The sequence below is a fragment of the Crocuta crocuta genome, unplaced genomic scaffold (assembly GCF_008692635.1).
Source record: "Crocuta crocuta isolate KB4526 unplaced genomic scaffold, BGI_CrCroc_1.0 scaffold131, whole genome shotgun sequence".
Lineage (NCBI taxonomy): Eukaryota > Metazoa > Chordata > Mammalia > Carnivora > Hyaenidae > Crocuta > Crocuta crocuta.
Window position 1 is genome coordinate 9,849,378 of NW_027528977.1, and position 15,072 is coordinate 9,864,449.

Consider the following 15,072-nt stretch of genomic DNA (forward strand, 5'->3'; position numbering starts at 1 on the left):
GAGGGGATATCGTATAACCTGTAATTATTAATTCAGTCTAATGTGTAAATACAATTGTTCATACTCCAAAATGGATTCTATCCTTCCAGCAATCTTTAGCAGAATATTATGATATTTTAAATAATGTCACTGGAGATGTGAAAAAGACTTTAGAAACCTTAATCAAGTAATTTTGCCTAAAAAAGCAACACTAACATCTGTTCCAATTTATTAAGGGGAAACCACAAGTGTATATGACTGTCGGTTCTCTAATAAATTATCTAAAAGTGGAAGCAATGCTTAAAAATTATGGTTTGTGTATAAGCATTACAAAGAACATAGATCATCTAGAATATATAAAGAACTCTCAAAATTCAACAGTTTAAAAAAAAAAATCAAACAATCCAATTAGAAAATGGGCAAAAGAGATGAACATATTTCACTAGAGGATATACAGATGGCAAATAAGCATACAAAAAGATGTTCAACATCATTAGCTATCAGGAAAATGCCAATTAAAATCATAATGAGAGATTATTACATAACTATCAAAATGGCTGAAATAAAAACAGTGACAACACAAATGCAAATCAAAACCACAATGAGACATCACCTCACATCTGTCAGAATGGCTAAAATCAAAAAGCATAAGAAACAAGTGTTGACAAGAAAGTGGAGAAAAAGGAACCCTTGTGCACTGTTGGCAGGAATGCAAACTAGTACAGCCAATGTGGAAAACAGTATGGAGGCTCCTCAAAAAATTAAAAACAGAATTACCAGATGATCCAGTAGTTCCAACTACTGGGTATTTCCCAAAGAATACAAAAACACTAATTCAAATAGATATATGCACCCTATGTTTACTCCAACATTATATGCAATAGCCAAGATCTAGAAGCAACCCAAAAGTCCACCAACAGATGAATGAATACTTCATTGATGAATGAAGAAAATGTGGGAGATATATGTATGCATCAAACAATCCAATTAGAAATGGGCAAAATATACATACACATACACACACACCAGACTATTACTCAGCCATTAAAAAAAATGAGATTTTGCCATTTGCAACAACATGGATGGATCTAGAGAGTATATAAGGCTAAGTGAGATAAATCAGAGAAAGAAAATACCGTATGATTTTTCACTTGTGGGATTTAAGAAACAAAGTAAAAATTTTTAAAAAGACAGACAAAAAACTAGACTCTTAAATACAGAAAATAAACTGGTGATTACCAGAGGTCATATAGAGCCGGGGGACAGGTGAAGGAGAGTAAGAGTACCCTTATCTTTGGGTGCCTGGGTGGCTCAGGTGTTTGAGCATCTGACTCTTGGTTTTAGCTCAGGTCATGATCTCACAGCCCGTGAGTTCAAGCCCCATGTCAGGCTCTGTGTTGACAGTATCGAGTCTGCTTGGAATTCACATTCCCTCTCTCTTTGCCCCTTCCCTGCTCTCTCTCTCTCTCTCAATAAACTTAAAAAAATAAATAAATAAATAAAAACCACACAAATGTATAGAATTGCTGAATCATACTATATATCTCACACTAATATAACCTGTATATTCATTATACTGGAAATAGGAGAGGAGAGGAGAGGAGAGGAGAGGAGAGGAGGAAAAGAAAAAGAAAAGAAAAGAAAAGAAAAGAAAAGAAAAGAAAAGAAAAGAAAAGAAAAGAAAAGAAAAAGAAAAGAAAAAGAAAAAGAAAAAGAAAAAGAAAAAGAAAAAGAAAAAGAAAAAGAAAAAGAAAAAGAAAAAGAAAAAGGAAAAAGAGGGCGCCTGGCTGGTTCACTTACTATAGCATGCAACTCTTGACTTCAGGGTTCCAAGTTCAAGCACCACAGTGGGTGTTGAGATTATTTAAAAATATGTAAAAAAGAAAAAAGAAACCAAGAAAAGAAACAGTGGTAACACCAAATGATGGCAAAGATTCAGAGAGACTCCATCACTCATACACTGCCAGTGAGAATATAAATGATAGAGTTGCTCTGAAAATCAGCTTGGCAGCTTCTAAAACTAAACAAGTCACTACCATATGATTCAGCAACTGTACTTGGGCATTTATCCCAGAGAAATGAAAACTTAGGTTTACACAAAAACCTATACACAAATGTTCATAGCAATTTTACTTCCATCAGACAAAAGCTAGAATAAGGCCACATGTCCTTTAACAGGTGAGTAGTTCAACAAGCTGTCGAATACACATTCTATGGAATATTATTTAGTCATAAAAAGGAATAAAATATTGATACATTCAATAAACTGAAGGAATCTCCAGGGACTTACATATATAAGTGAAAAAACCCAATCCCAAAAAGCTATATACTGTATGATACCATTTATGTAACATTTTTAAAATAACAAAATTTTACAAAGGACAGAGTTAGTTAGCAAAGGCTGGGGAAAGAACTGCAAGAAAGGAGATGGATGTGATATAAAGGGAGCACAGGAGAGATCCTCGAGGTGTTGGAACTGTTTAGTATCTTGACTGTGGTGGTACATATATGAACCTCCACAGGTGATAAAAATGTAGAGAATTTATACACATTATATACACTATGTACTACACAACATGAGTACAGATAGAACTGGAGACATCTAGAACACATCTTAGAAATACAGAATTTTCTTTTAGGTTAAAAAAAAACCATGAAAAACAAAAACTGGGTTCAGGGCGGCTGGGTGGTTCAGTCAGTTGAGCATCTGACTTTAGCTCAGGTCATGACCTCATGGCACAGGAGTTAGAACCCCACGTCGGGATCTGTGCTGACAGCTTGGAGCCTGGAGCCTGGAGCCTGGAGCCTGCTTCTGATTCTGTCTCCCCCTCTCTCTGCCCCGACCCCACTCACACTCTCTCTCAAAATTGAAAAACATTAAAAACAAAACAAAACAACTGGGTTCACCCAAACAAGATTGGTGGATTATATCAACAATAATATCCTGGTTGTAATATTAGATGTTTTCACAAAACATTACCATTGCAAAACCAGGGAAAATGTACAAGAGATCTCCTCTGTATTATTACTTAAAACTGCATGTGAATCTACATTTAGCTTAGTAAAAATTTCAGGAATAAAAAAGAGTGCAGATCTATCTACATGCTCATATGAAAAATATGTCCTTGACATATTAACCAAAGTATTGAATATGTATACAGGCCACTTACATTATTAAAGTTAAAAAAAAAAAAAAAAAAAAAGGTTTGTATAGGGGTGCCTGGGTGGCTTAGTCGGTTAAGCGTCCAACTTTCGCTTAGGTCATGATCTCGCGGTTCGTGGGTTCGAGCCCCGCAACGGGCTCTGTGCTGACTGCCAGCTCAGAGCCTGGAGCCTGTTACAGAGTCTGTGACTCCCTCTGTCTCTGACCCTCCCCTGTTCATGCTGTCTCTCTCTCTCTCTCTCCTAGAAATAAATAAAACATTAAAAAAAAACTTTATAAAAAAAAAAGGTTTGTATAAAGAGTCTAAAAGAATATCGAGAGTACATGAGGGGTGACAGAAATAGAAACTTTTACATTCCATTTTTAAGTCTGACCTTTTTCTTTACCATGAATATTTATTACATTTCTAACTAAAAAGAATCATAGCTGGGGTGCCTGGGTGGCTTCAGTTGGTTAAGCATTTTTTTTTAATGTTTATATTAATTTTTGAGAGAGAGTGCAAGCAGGGGAGGGACAGAGAGAGAAAGAGAGTGACAGAGAAAGAGACAGAAAATCCGAAGCAGGCGCTGTGTTGACACTCGTCAGGAACTGACGAACTCACGAACTGCGAGATCATGACCTGAGCCAAAGTCGGATCCTTAACCAATTGAGCCACTCGGGCGCCCCACACCCCATTTATATCGGCTAAGGTCATGACCTCATGGTTCCTGAGTTTGAGCCCTACATGGGGCTCTGCACTGACAGCACAGAGCCTGCTTGGAACTCTGTCTCTCCCTTTCTCTCTGCTCCTCCATTTACTCTCAAAACAAATAAACATCAAAAAAAAAAAAAAAAAAAATCCTAGCCATTTCTTCAAAAGACCACATTTGAAATCATTTTAAAAAGTTTAAGAAACAGTCATTCAGGGTCGCCTGGGTGGCTCAACTGGTTAAGCATCTGACTTCAGCTCAGGTTATGATCTCACGGTTCGTGGGTTCGAGCCCCGTAATGGGCTCTGTGCTGAAAGCTAGCTCAGAACCTGGAGCCTGTTCCAGATTCTGCGTCTCCCTCTCTCTCTGACCCTCCACTGCTTACAAGATCTCTCTCTCTCTCTCTCAGAAATAAATAAAAAATTTAAAAAAACAACAACAATCATTCAATGAAAATCAGATCCGCCACGACAAGAGATGGGATCTCCTTTCAGTGGGTTCTTATGAAAACTAGGGGGTAGAGGTGTAACATTTATATCCATGGCAATGACAAAAGACAAACAGCCAAACACAACATAATAAAGTTATACTACTTAATAGCTGGGAGTACACAAAGATCCTGATCCTACTGCACAAAGTAAATTCTCCTGATTACCAAGTAAAAATGGATAAAATTCTATTAAACAGAAATAGAAACTGTCGACGGTAGTTAATGTCTTTAACTTACCGAGTAAGGCAGAAGAGTTTGGAAGAATAGAGACAAAAAGCAAAAATGCAAAGACAGGCTTCTAGAAATTTACAACTAACTCTTCCAAATAGGTGTTTGGTTCTTACATATAATAGGCATTGCTTACTGAGCACCTACTTCAGAACTAGCATCTAGTTGCTTCACACAAATTATCTTGTTGCACTCTCAAACAAACCTGTATGTAAAGTACTAGCCCTAATTTAGAGATGAGGAACTGGGCCTCAGAGATTAAAGGGACTTCTCCAACTAAACAGGAAGCACAATACACACTCAGACACACAAAGAGATCTCTTCAATTTAAGACCATTATGATTCGGAGTGCCTGATGCTCAGTCAGTTAAGTGTCCAACTCTTGATTTCCACTCAGGTCATGATCTCATGGTTTGAGATTAAGCACCATGTCAGGCACTGTGCTGACCATGTGCAGCCTGCCTTGGATATTCATATTCTCTCTCTCTGCCCCTCCCCCATTCGCATGCTCTCACTCTCTCTCAAAATAAACTTAAAAAAAAAAAACCCACTATGATTTAGCATCAACAATTAAAAGACTGAAAAGTAAGGGGGCACCAGGCTGCCTCAGTTGGTGGAGCACCAACTCTTGATCCCAGGGTCATGAGTTCAAGCCCCAAGTTGGTGTGGGGAGCCCACTTAAAAAAAAATTAGCTCGTTGAAGATTGAAAGTGAGAATGGGAAGAAAGATATTATGATATTAAGGAACTCAAATTTAAATGCCTTAGAAATGAGTGCATAAGGAAATAAAGTCAAAAAAATTCTCAAGTTTTGAAATTTGGTACACTGAGAAGGAGAGCTGACAGTCCATTAATCACTTTCCTACCTAAAATCTACTTCCCAGGGCGCCTGGGTGGCTCAATCAGTTAAGCATCTGACTTAGGCTCAGGTCATGATCTCACATCTTGTGGGTTTAAGCCCCGCACTGGACTCTGTGCTAACAGCTGAGAGCCTGAAGCCTGCTTCATAGTCTGTGTCGCCCTGTCTCTGTCCATCCCCTACTCGCACTGTCTTGCACTGTCCCTCTCTCTCTCTCTCTAAAATAAACATTTTTAAAAAAAATTGTTAATAAATAAAATAAAATCTACTTCCCTCCCCAAGTTGTACCACTGTAACAGCACCATCCACCCTTTCCTTCAGTAACTATATGAGGTCTACTACAAAAAAGGCACCACGCCACACACTGATAATACGCAACAATGAATCAGACCAGGAGGATAAAGACATGAGCCAGGGGAGAGTGTGAAGTAAACCACTACTATTAGTTTAGTCTGACTGAACCCAGAACACCTTGGATACATAGCATATGAGATGTGAGAAGTCAAGAAAAGGGTCTTATCAAAGAGGCTCTAAATATGGACTTTGTTAGGTAAACAGAGAAAGAAGTGAGGCACTACAGTTGTAAGCTTTAACCAGAGACCTAGAATTTCTATTTTGGAGGTCAGAATAATTTTGGGTAAGACAGACTGGAAAGAAAAATATATGAAGAGTGATAAAGGCCTCATAGTAGACTGGGAATGAAGAAATGAGAAAAAGACTGGACAATCTGTGTAATTTATTTTTTTTTATTCTTTTTAATGTTTTATTTATTTCTGAGAGAGACAGTGTGAGCAGAGAGAGAGAGAGACACAGAATCTGGAACAGGCTCCAGGCTCTGAGCTAGCTGTCAGCACAGAGCCCGACACGGGGCTCGAACCCACGAACCGTGAGATTATGACCTGAGCAAAGTCGGATGCTTAACCGACTGAGCCACCCAGGCGCCCCAAATCTGTGTATTCAGAAATCACATAATGGAGTGCCTGGCTGGCTCAGTCAGAAGAGCATGATGTGACTCTCAATCTCAGGGTCGTGAGTTTAGAGTTTAAGTCCCATGCTGGGTGTAGAGATTACTTAGGAAAAATTTTAAAAATTAAAAATAAAAACAAACAAAAAAACCTTAAAAAAGTTAACTCTTGGGGTGCCTGGGTGGCTCAGTTGGTTAAGCGTCCAACTTCAGCTCCGGTCATGATCTTGTGGTCTGTGAGTTCAAGTCCCAAGTCCAGCTTTGTGCTGACAGCTCAGAGCCTAGAGCCTGCTTCAGATTCTGTGCCCCTCTCTTTCTCTGCCCCTCCCCCACTCACATTCATTCTCTCTCTCTCTCAAAAATGGATAAAACATTTTAAAAAATTTTTAAAAAGTCAACTTTACAGGATGGCATACAAGACCTATGTTTATACTTTACCTCCTGACAACCCCACTCTCCCAGATTCCTATCAAAGAATTTCTTGGCACTTCTATATGCTATTTGTCCTTACTTACTGGCATGTCTATCTCTGCTCAATTATATATATAACCTCTCTGTGAAGTTCTTCATGATTACTCCAGATATGCCACAGTACTGTATTTATAACACCTACTTGACTACTTACTGTTCTGTATTGTCAATGTTTACACTCGTCTTCCTTAACCAGTAAAGTTCCTTAAAAACACTGAGTATGTCTTACCTTTTAATACTAGCAGTGCCTGGCACAGAGGAAGCACTCAAATGTGGTTTTATCATAAAAACAAGTGACTACAAAGTTTCCAGCCTTGAAATGAAGAGGAGGATGATGCCATCATTATCACAAAAGGAAATGCACATTTGACATAAGGGACAGGTTCAAAATTGATTATGACCTAGGAAGAAGAAAAGCTTGGCAATTAGAATTTCTTGGTCTGAAGCTCAGAAATCAGATCAAGAGCATTTTCAAACTATAGAGTAGGAATAAAGTAAATCCATGAAAGTGGATGAGACTGCAGAGAATTAAAAAGGAAGAAAAGACAGTGAGCAAAGAAGCACTGTTTAAAGGAGTGGTGGTCAGGGGCGCCTGGGTGGCTTAGTCGGTTAAGCGTCCGACTTTCGCTTAGGTCATGATCTCGCGGTTCGTGGGTTCGAGCCCCGCGTCGGGCTCTGTGCTGACTGCCAGCTCAGAGCCTGGAGCCTGTTTCAGTCTGTGACTCCCTCTCTCTCTGACCCTCCCCTGCTCACGCTGTCTCTCTCTCTCTCCTAGAAATAAATAAAACATTTAAAAAAAAAATAAAATAAAATAAAGGAGTGGTGGTCAAATACCGCAAATCTAATAGGGTAAGTATTGGAAGTATCATCCGTGACTTTTAAAAGAACAGTTGCAGCAAAGTGGAAGATATAGAAGCCAATCCACAGAGCTTTAAGGAGAGGTTAAAAAGCAGTTAACGATTTCAAGTAATTCACCATTAAAGGGGAAAGATCATTAGAAGAGTTACAGGATATAGGAAGATGCCTTTAGAATAGGAAGATGTCATCCTGGTTTTAGGCAGAAAAAAATGACAAAGTAGAAAGGCAGAAAATAAAGACTCCAGAAAAAAAGAGGAAAGAGGGATGAGTAACACTAGGTTCTCCAGCAAGGAGGGAGTCAAAGAGCAGAACTTGAGAGGTACGCAGACAGGATCTATTTTCTTCTTAGACTGGAAAGGAGGGGGTAGAGAATTACTGCAATGATGGGGACAGCAGAGAGAATCCCCGAGGAATCATTGTCTCAGGGACCACCAGAAGCCATAGAGATCATCTGCACTCATCTCTCCTTCTTTCCCCAAATCCAGACTAATTTTGCCTCCAGGCAACGCAAAATGGCTGCCAATTTCCCTCCTCTGAAAATATCTTTTGGATTTACCCTCCTTCTTTCTACTATTAATTCTGTCCAAGTCTAAGTTTTAATTACTATTGCAACAGACTCATATATCCTAAGGTTGCCTCTATTCTTCCCCAGCCAAAGTTTTCCAAACACTGATTTCATCAGATCACTTCTCAGTTAAAATCCCTTGCTGGCTCCCAGTCCTATCACTTCAACATCAAATGCCACAATCCAAATTTTTAGGCCCTATTACCAGACTACACCTATCCTACCCAAACAATCTCCAACAAATATTTCCTGAAAATACTATGTTCACTTAATGCTCTACATACAAAATATTCTTCTAGGGGGTACCTGGGTGGCTCAGTTAAGCATCCAGACTCCTGATTTCAGCTCAAGTCATGATCTCACAGTTCATGAGTTCAGGCTCCATGCTGACAGCACAGAGCCTGCTTGAGATCCTCTCACCCTTTCTCTACGCCTCCCCTGCTTGTGCTCTTAAAATAAGCTTTAAAAAAAAAAAAAAAAAAAAAAAAAGGAATAGAAAAGAAAAAGAAAATAGCCTTCTAAACCTAACCAAATTCAACCCAGCCAAAGCCAATTCAAGTTCCACTTCTTCCCTGAAGCCTTGACTACTCTAGATTTCATTCATCTCTCCACTCAATTCTTTAACCACTTAAACATGTACAGCATAGAACTCAGTACAAGGGGGTGGTTTTGAGTGCTTTGTAAATCCTCAAGATTGTACAGGATTGTTACAACACCAAAGTATCTATTTTTAAATGACAAAAGGAAGTCTCTATTCAAACATCTTCCTATGGATAATATAGTGTCTATCTCCACCTAATAAGGAACTACTATTTCAATGCTAGTCAATTACAAGGTAAAACTGCAAACAAATCTGGCAAAAAGACGCTGTGTTTTAAGATACTGTATTTCTTGAAATCAATGTAAATAATAAAGAAAAATCACTCTGATTACAAGCATGGAAAACATGATCTAGGTCAACCAGTAAACACATGACAAATGACAACAATAATAGGACAGGAGCTTCAAAGAGTGACATGATAAGCATCAAAGTATTAAGCTATTGGGGCACCTGGGTGGCTCAGTTGGTTAAGCATCCAACTCTTGGTTTTGGCTCAGGTTCATAATCTCAGTCATGAGTTCAAACCCAAAGATGGGCTCCTCAATGACACTGTGTAGTCTGTTTGGGATTCTCTTTCTCTCCCTCTCTCTCTGCCCCTCCCCCACTCGCATACACTCTAAATAAATAAGTAAATTTATAAACAATGTAAGTGAATGACTTAACAGAGGGAAGATAAAACAAGATCGGTAAAAGAGCAGTTACCAATGAGTATGTAGGAATTTCTACTATTCTCTCTCTTTTGGTTACGCTTGAAATTTTCCATAATGGACATTCTTAAAAGAGAATCTTGCTGTTTTACAAATTAGTAAAATTTTACTGATTACCTATTTCACAAAAATTTAACCTCATTATGATCATGATGACACTGAAGCAAATTAAAGTATGTCAGCTTCCTATTAGACAATTTTGCTGAACAAAACTTTAATTTTTTTTGACATATTTATTTTGAAAGAGAGAGAGAAAGGAGGAGGGGCAGAGAAAGAAAGAGAAAAGAGATTTCCAATCAGGCTCCACGTGATCAGCACAACACCCCAAACAGGGCTTGATCCCACAAACCTGGAGATCACTACCTGAGGTGAGACTGAGAGTCAGATGCTCAACTGACTGAGCCATCCAGGTACCCCTGGACAAAATTTTTTTAAATTTGATTCTTGCCTTATTATAACAAATAGTTGCCATCATAACCAAAATTTTTCATCACAGGTTTAAACAGTTTATTTTCAGAATTCTTAATTTTAATATAAAATCCTAAGTAAACCCTTTTCTCCTTATTGTGAAATTTTAGTTCCAACTGTAAGTAGATTCATTTTTAGTGATCTTCTTTAGTATAATATGTACATCAGACTATCCTGGAGCTAGCTACATCCTAATAATTTTGAATATCCCTAAATTCATGAATACCACCACAATATAAATTCTCTATAAAGTATCTAAGTAAGGAAGAGTAAAAAACAAACAACTACTACAAACAGCCTAGTGAGTAAACCAGGCCCAGCCAAGAGTGTCAGAGACCTTCAGAAATCACTAGAGAAAACCAAGAGTACTGAGATAATTCTAGGATTTCAAGGGTTTTAGTCTTGTCTCTAATAATCTCAAGTGCCTTGAAGGATGATCTGTATTCTATGACATCTTTTACTACAAGGTTATGAAGAGACAATACAGACCAAAACACTTAATAAGCTGTAAGTTATTGCCTTTTGTTTTAACTTGTAGCTCTGGGACAAACCTTCCTTCAGTATTTTATCAAGCACCAACATATTATGAAGCACTGTACACTGTATATATTCACTGGCAGGAATTAGAAGGTGTCAACCCAATTAAATATAAAAGCACCAAGTCAAGGTTATCAACTATAATGACAATCATTATTCACATCACTATATTCAGACAAAATAAACAGCAGAGGATAAACTGAAGAGGCTGTTTATTTATGGCAGGGGGCAAACAGTCTGCTTATAGCCAGATATACAAAATAAGACAATATGATCTTGAACCATGTGCCTTTCTCGAACTCTATAAAGGGAATTTACAATCCTAATAACTAGTTTACTCTTACCAAGAGAATCTTATTCTATTATGACATCACAGAACAAAAAAGACCAATAGCATTTGCTAATGATTTTCTAAAATTTCCAGCCCTAAGCATAGAATCTAATGCAAAGTAAGTGCTCTATACTTGCTGCAATGAATCAACTGTGCAGTACTCTGTATATATTAGTAGTGTGCAGCCATACAGAATTATGTTTAATTACACCTTTCCCAAACTACATTATTCAGCTAAATTTGCACTCTAAGATTGACTTCACTATTTCAAATCTTCAGCTAAAAAATATCAAAGGCAAAAACCAAATCAATAGATTGCATCCACGGCCTTAAATCAAAGGCTTAAAATTGGTTACTTGCCTCTTCAAGCCCATAAAGTCTTTAAGCAATTTAGACTTTCTGCCAGAAAAAAAAAATTTCTATTTATACACAATTTTGCTAAGTCCCATTTAGGATATATAACATACGGTCTATAAGCTCCAATATTTTCAATTATTATAGAGCCAAAATTCCAGTGACCTCTCTAACAAGAAACAGATTTATGTATCACTATATATACACTTCTAGAGAAACATCTATCTCCACTGTCAATGTAAGATTTTAGGTAATTACAAGACCAAACGTGCATATGTAAAATAAATTTCCATGTGAACCCAAGACAAAGAGTTTGTCTAAGCTGCCAATAGGTCACCAACACAAGTTATCCACCCTAAAAAATACCAAGGACGATACAGACTCAAGGTGACTGACTACCAAAACAAATTTTTTAAATGTGCAACTGCCAACTTAAGAAAGCAGGGAGTACTAAAGCATATTTAATACATCAATCAACAAACAAAAGCGACACACCCACATACTCTGTGACTTTAAAGAACATCAAGGCTATACGGTAAAGTGAAATCTTTTATGTACTCAAAACAATCACCACATACAATTTTTTCTGATTAAATTTTTATATAGATTTCAGAGGCATGGGGGGTAAGGAGATCCTCTGTGCTGACACTGCAGGTAACCATAACAATACATCGAGGCACAAACAAAATCAGAATGAAATATTTAAAGCTGAGAGAAATTTTTTAGCAACCAAGAAGTTTGATTTTAAAGGTGATGAAGCTGAGGCTAAGAGAACTGAGCATTCTGCTAACTATAGGCAGTCCAAGAAATTCTGCCTAAGATCAAAAAAAAGAACTTTATCATTTACCCCTCGTTAACAATATACAGCACTACTAAATAACTGAAGTTCAAGAGTCTATTCTGATGGTGGCAGTTACCTAAAGCATAGGATGCTATACCTTCACAACAGGTAGTTCAGAAAAACTAGCCTAATTTAAATTTTGACTGATGTCCAAGAAGGTCTTCTCATCTTAGCTACTTTCAACTTGTACCCAAAATGCACTTCGATGTGAAGCAAGCATCACCTCACCAACTAAAAAAATAAGCCATGCCTTATGTAAAAAAGAGCTCCAGAACACTAACTGGTTCACCTGCACTCAGGATACCAGCAAGCCAAAGTATTTAAAAAATAAAGTAAAACTAAACAAATGTATGCTTCATCATGAAAAATGAAATCTGAACTCAAAGGCCCTTGAAAGTTTTAACTCTTAACCAGTCCTCAACTGAAGAGTTAGCTGGAAAAATCTGGGAAAAAAAAAATCATACAACAGAGATAAATTTAAAAATCAAAGTAAAATTTTCCCAAAAAGCCTATCAGTAGCAATAGGCTCTCAGTTGTTAACTGATAAGCAACCAAAACAATTAGTTATGCTTCCCTTTAAGTTGCCTGTATATATACATTTATGTATATATTTAAGTTGTACCAAAAACTGCTTACAAATGGCAATTCCTGTGAAGTAGATGATGATGAAGTTCCAGGTAATTCTAGCATGTTTCCTAATGTACTGGTACTGGAATCTGGATCATCCTGAAAAGATAAATTTATTGAATTTAATTGCTCTTCTATGGTAACGTTTGTATCTCCTAGTGAAAAGGGGGCTGGGAGAAGGGCTGCTTTTTCATTGCTGCCGTCCACTTCATTTCTTTGCTTATTTTTCTGTGTTTCAGTTTGAGGAGCTAATGGCAAGAATGGCGATTTGACTGCACCATTTCTACTCTCTGATGTGCTGTCTTGTTCATTTCCCATGGCCACTTCTACACCATTCTCTGATTTAGGCTCATAATTGCAGGTGGCATTGGTCTGAGTTTCCTCAAAGATCTCCTCTATACTCTCATCCTCTGTGACTGGCTGTTCTGGGTCCATTTCAGAATCTACATCTGCATCGTCCACACAAGTAAAATTCTCAAAGTGCAGAAAGCCATTCTTGATAGTCTTTGTTACTTTTACCTGGAGTTCAGGGGAGTTATTACAAGAGGGTTCCTGTTTCATAGCAAGTGCTGTTGGACCACCAGGACTCAAGGAAGTGCAAACAATTGGCGACTGAGCTCTTGAATCACTTTTTTCAGGGTCTTGAAAGGATTCTGATCCATCAGCAGACCCATTTAAATACTCTACATTGATCATGGAGGCCAAATCCTGTAGTCTCCGCAGTGGAATGTAACAAGATGGAGAATCTTGTCCATATGCATTTTGGGATGTTCCACTGGCAGTCGATAACTGCATAGTACACCCATTAAGTGGCTCAGAAAAATTGGATTGACCATTACCGAAAGGGCTGTCCTTGTCTTCAGGGGCATCTAAATTCACTGGATTGGAAAAGGGCAGCAGACAATTTCTTCTAGGTAGTTCACAGGTCTGATCCATCCTGGGCCAGCATCAACCTGGAATCCAAAAACAGCAATTAATCTGAGTTTATAGGCCATTTGACTCTTATCTTCAAAATGGCAGCCACTTCTGAAGGCCTAGTGGCCTCGATGCCTTTCTGCTGCACTTCCATGGGCGGAAAAAGTTCCCCAGCTGACGATGGAAAAATGGCCTCGGTGAACCTCCGCAAACTCCATCTTCCCGGAGCTGGGCAGATCTTGCCACATGCAAGCAGCCCGTCCCTTTTTCCTGCACTGCAGACTGGTGGACAGTTGGGCTGAACTAAAATCCCTTTGGCAACAGAAATTCCTAAATCTCAAACAGAAATTGCCCTCCCCATTCCCCGCTGGGGGGGTCCAGCAGCCGGCTCTCCCAAAGGGAGAGGGCTGCACGGTTCGAAGGGGGTTCCCGGACGCTGCACAAAAAAGGTTACCCCCCCCTCCTTCCTGGCTCGCTCGGGCGCAGCGGTCACAATAGCGCTGCACCCTGCGCCCAGCCGGCACTGAAGCCTTCGCAGCGGCCGTGCCCAGGCCGCAGGCGAGTCGGCCTAAGCGAGTGCACCCCGAACCTCGCCTTCCAGACTGCAGGACTGCTCGGTCCACGGCTGCAGGGCCCAGAGGCCACGACGCGGCAGGGAGGGAGAAACAGAGGCAGCCGGTGAAGCCGAGTCAGGGAGCAGCAGCAGCTGCTACAGCTTGACAAACATGGCTGCTGCCGACGCCGCCGCCGCCTGCCCCGGCCCCGCTCCNAAGCAGCAAGCAAAGTTTGCTGCAGGAGGGTAGCCGGCCCCGCGCCCACCAGCCGGCTACCTGAGGGGAGGCGGAGGCCGAGGTGCGCGCGGGAGGCCGGCGGGGCACGGGCCGCGCGGGGAGGAAGTTCGCNCACCTACCTCGGGTCGCATTTATAGCCCCGGGCTGCACACGACTCCTGCACCCTACCCGTCTCCGAGCCCCATCCCGGGCGGCACCTGGCCCGGCTGAGGCCTGTCCGACCGCCCAGCCAGCTCCGTTCGGGCCCGCGTCAGTCCCGGCCTCCATCTTAGGTTACAGCCCGGCTCCCCATCCACTGGGCACCTGCCCTCAGCCCGCTCGGCTCGCCCCGAGGCCAAGGCAACCCCCCCTCCTACCGCGGGGCTCACCTGGGGGCTTGGGCTGGGGTCTTCGAAGCCTCAGGCCCTGAGCAGATGCGGCCGCAGGTNCTGCCCAGCCGCACCCCAAACCCACACCACCACCACCACAGACCAAGCTGAGCAGGAAACAAAATGGAGGCAGCAGCTCGGGTCTGCCTCCCAGAGCCAAGCTTGTGCAGCCCCAGGGCTCCCTCCTGCCGCAGGCCCGACGCCCGCGAGGCAGGGGGCTGGCTCGTCCCGGGCTAAACAGGCAGCCGCCCTAGAGCAGCGCAGACC

General features: G+C 40.4%; 1 protein-coding gene across 2 annotated transcripts in view; it reads right to left on the minus strand.

Annotated features, from left to right (window-relative positions):
- Window positions 1–14,823, minus strand: part of NSD1 (nuclear receptor binding SET domain protein 1) — a 140,560-nt gene extending 125,737 nt beyond the window's left edge. The window contains exons 1-2 of one of the 2 annotated variants that reach the window (XM_077757238.1): window positions 14,806–14,823; window positions 12,741–13,684 (exon numbers count right to left, since the gene is read on the minus strand). In XM_077757238.1, coding sequence (XP_077613364.1) covers window positions 12,741–13,667 — 927 coding nt within the window. In that variant the 5' untranslated portion in view covers window positions 13,668–13,684; window positions 14,806–14,823. Of the gene's footprint in view, window positions 1–12,740; window positions 13,685–14,805 lie in introns of those variants that run through there. The other variant, XM_077757239.1, reaches the window with a different exon arrangement.
- Window positions 14,824–15,072: the final 249 nt, after the last annotated feature.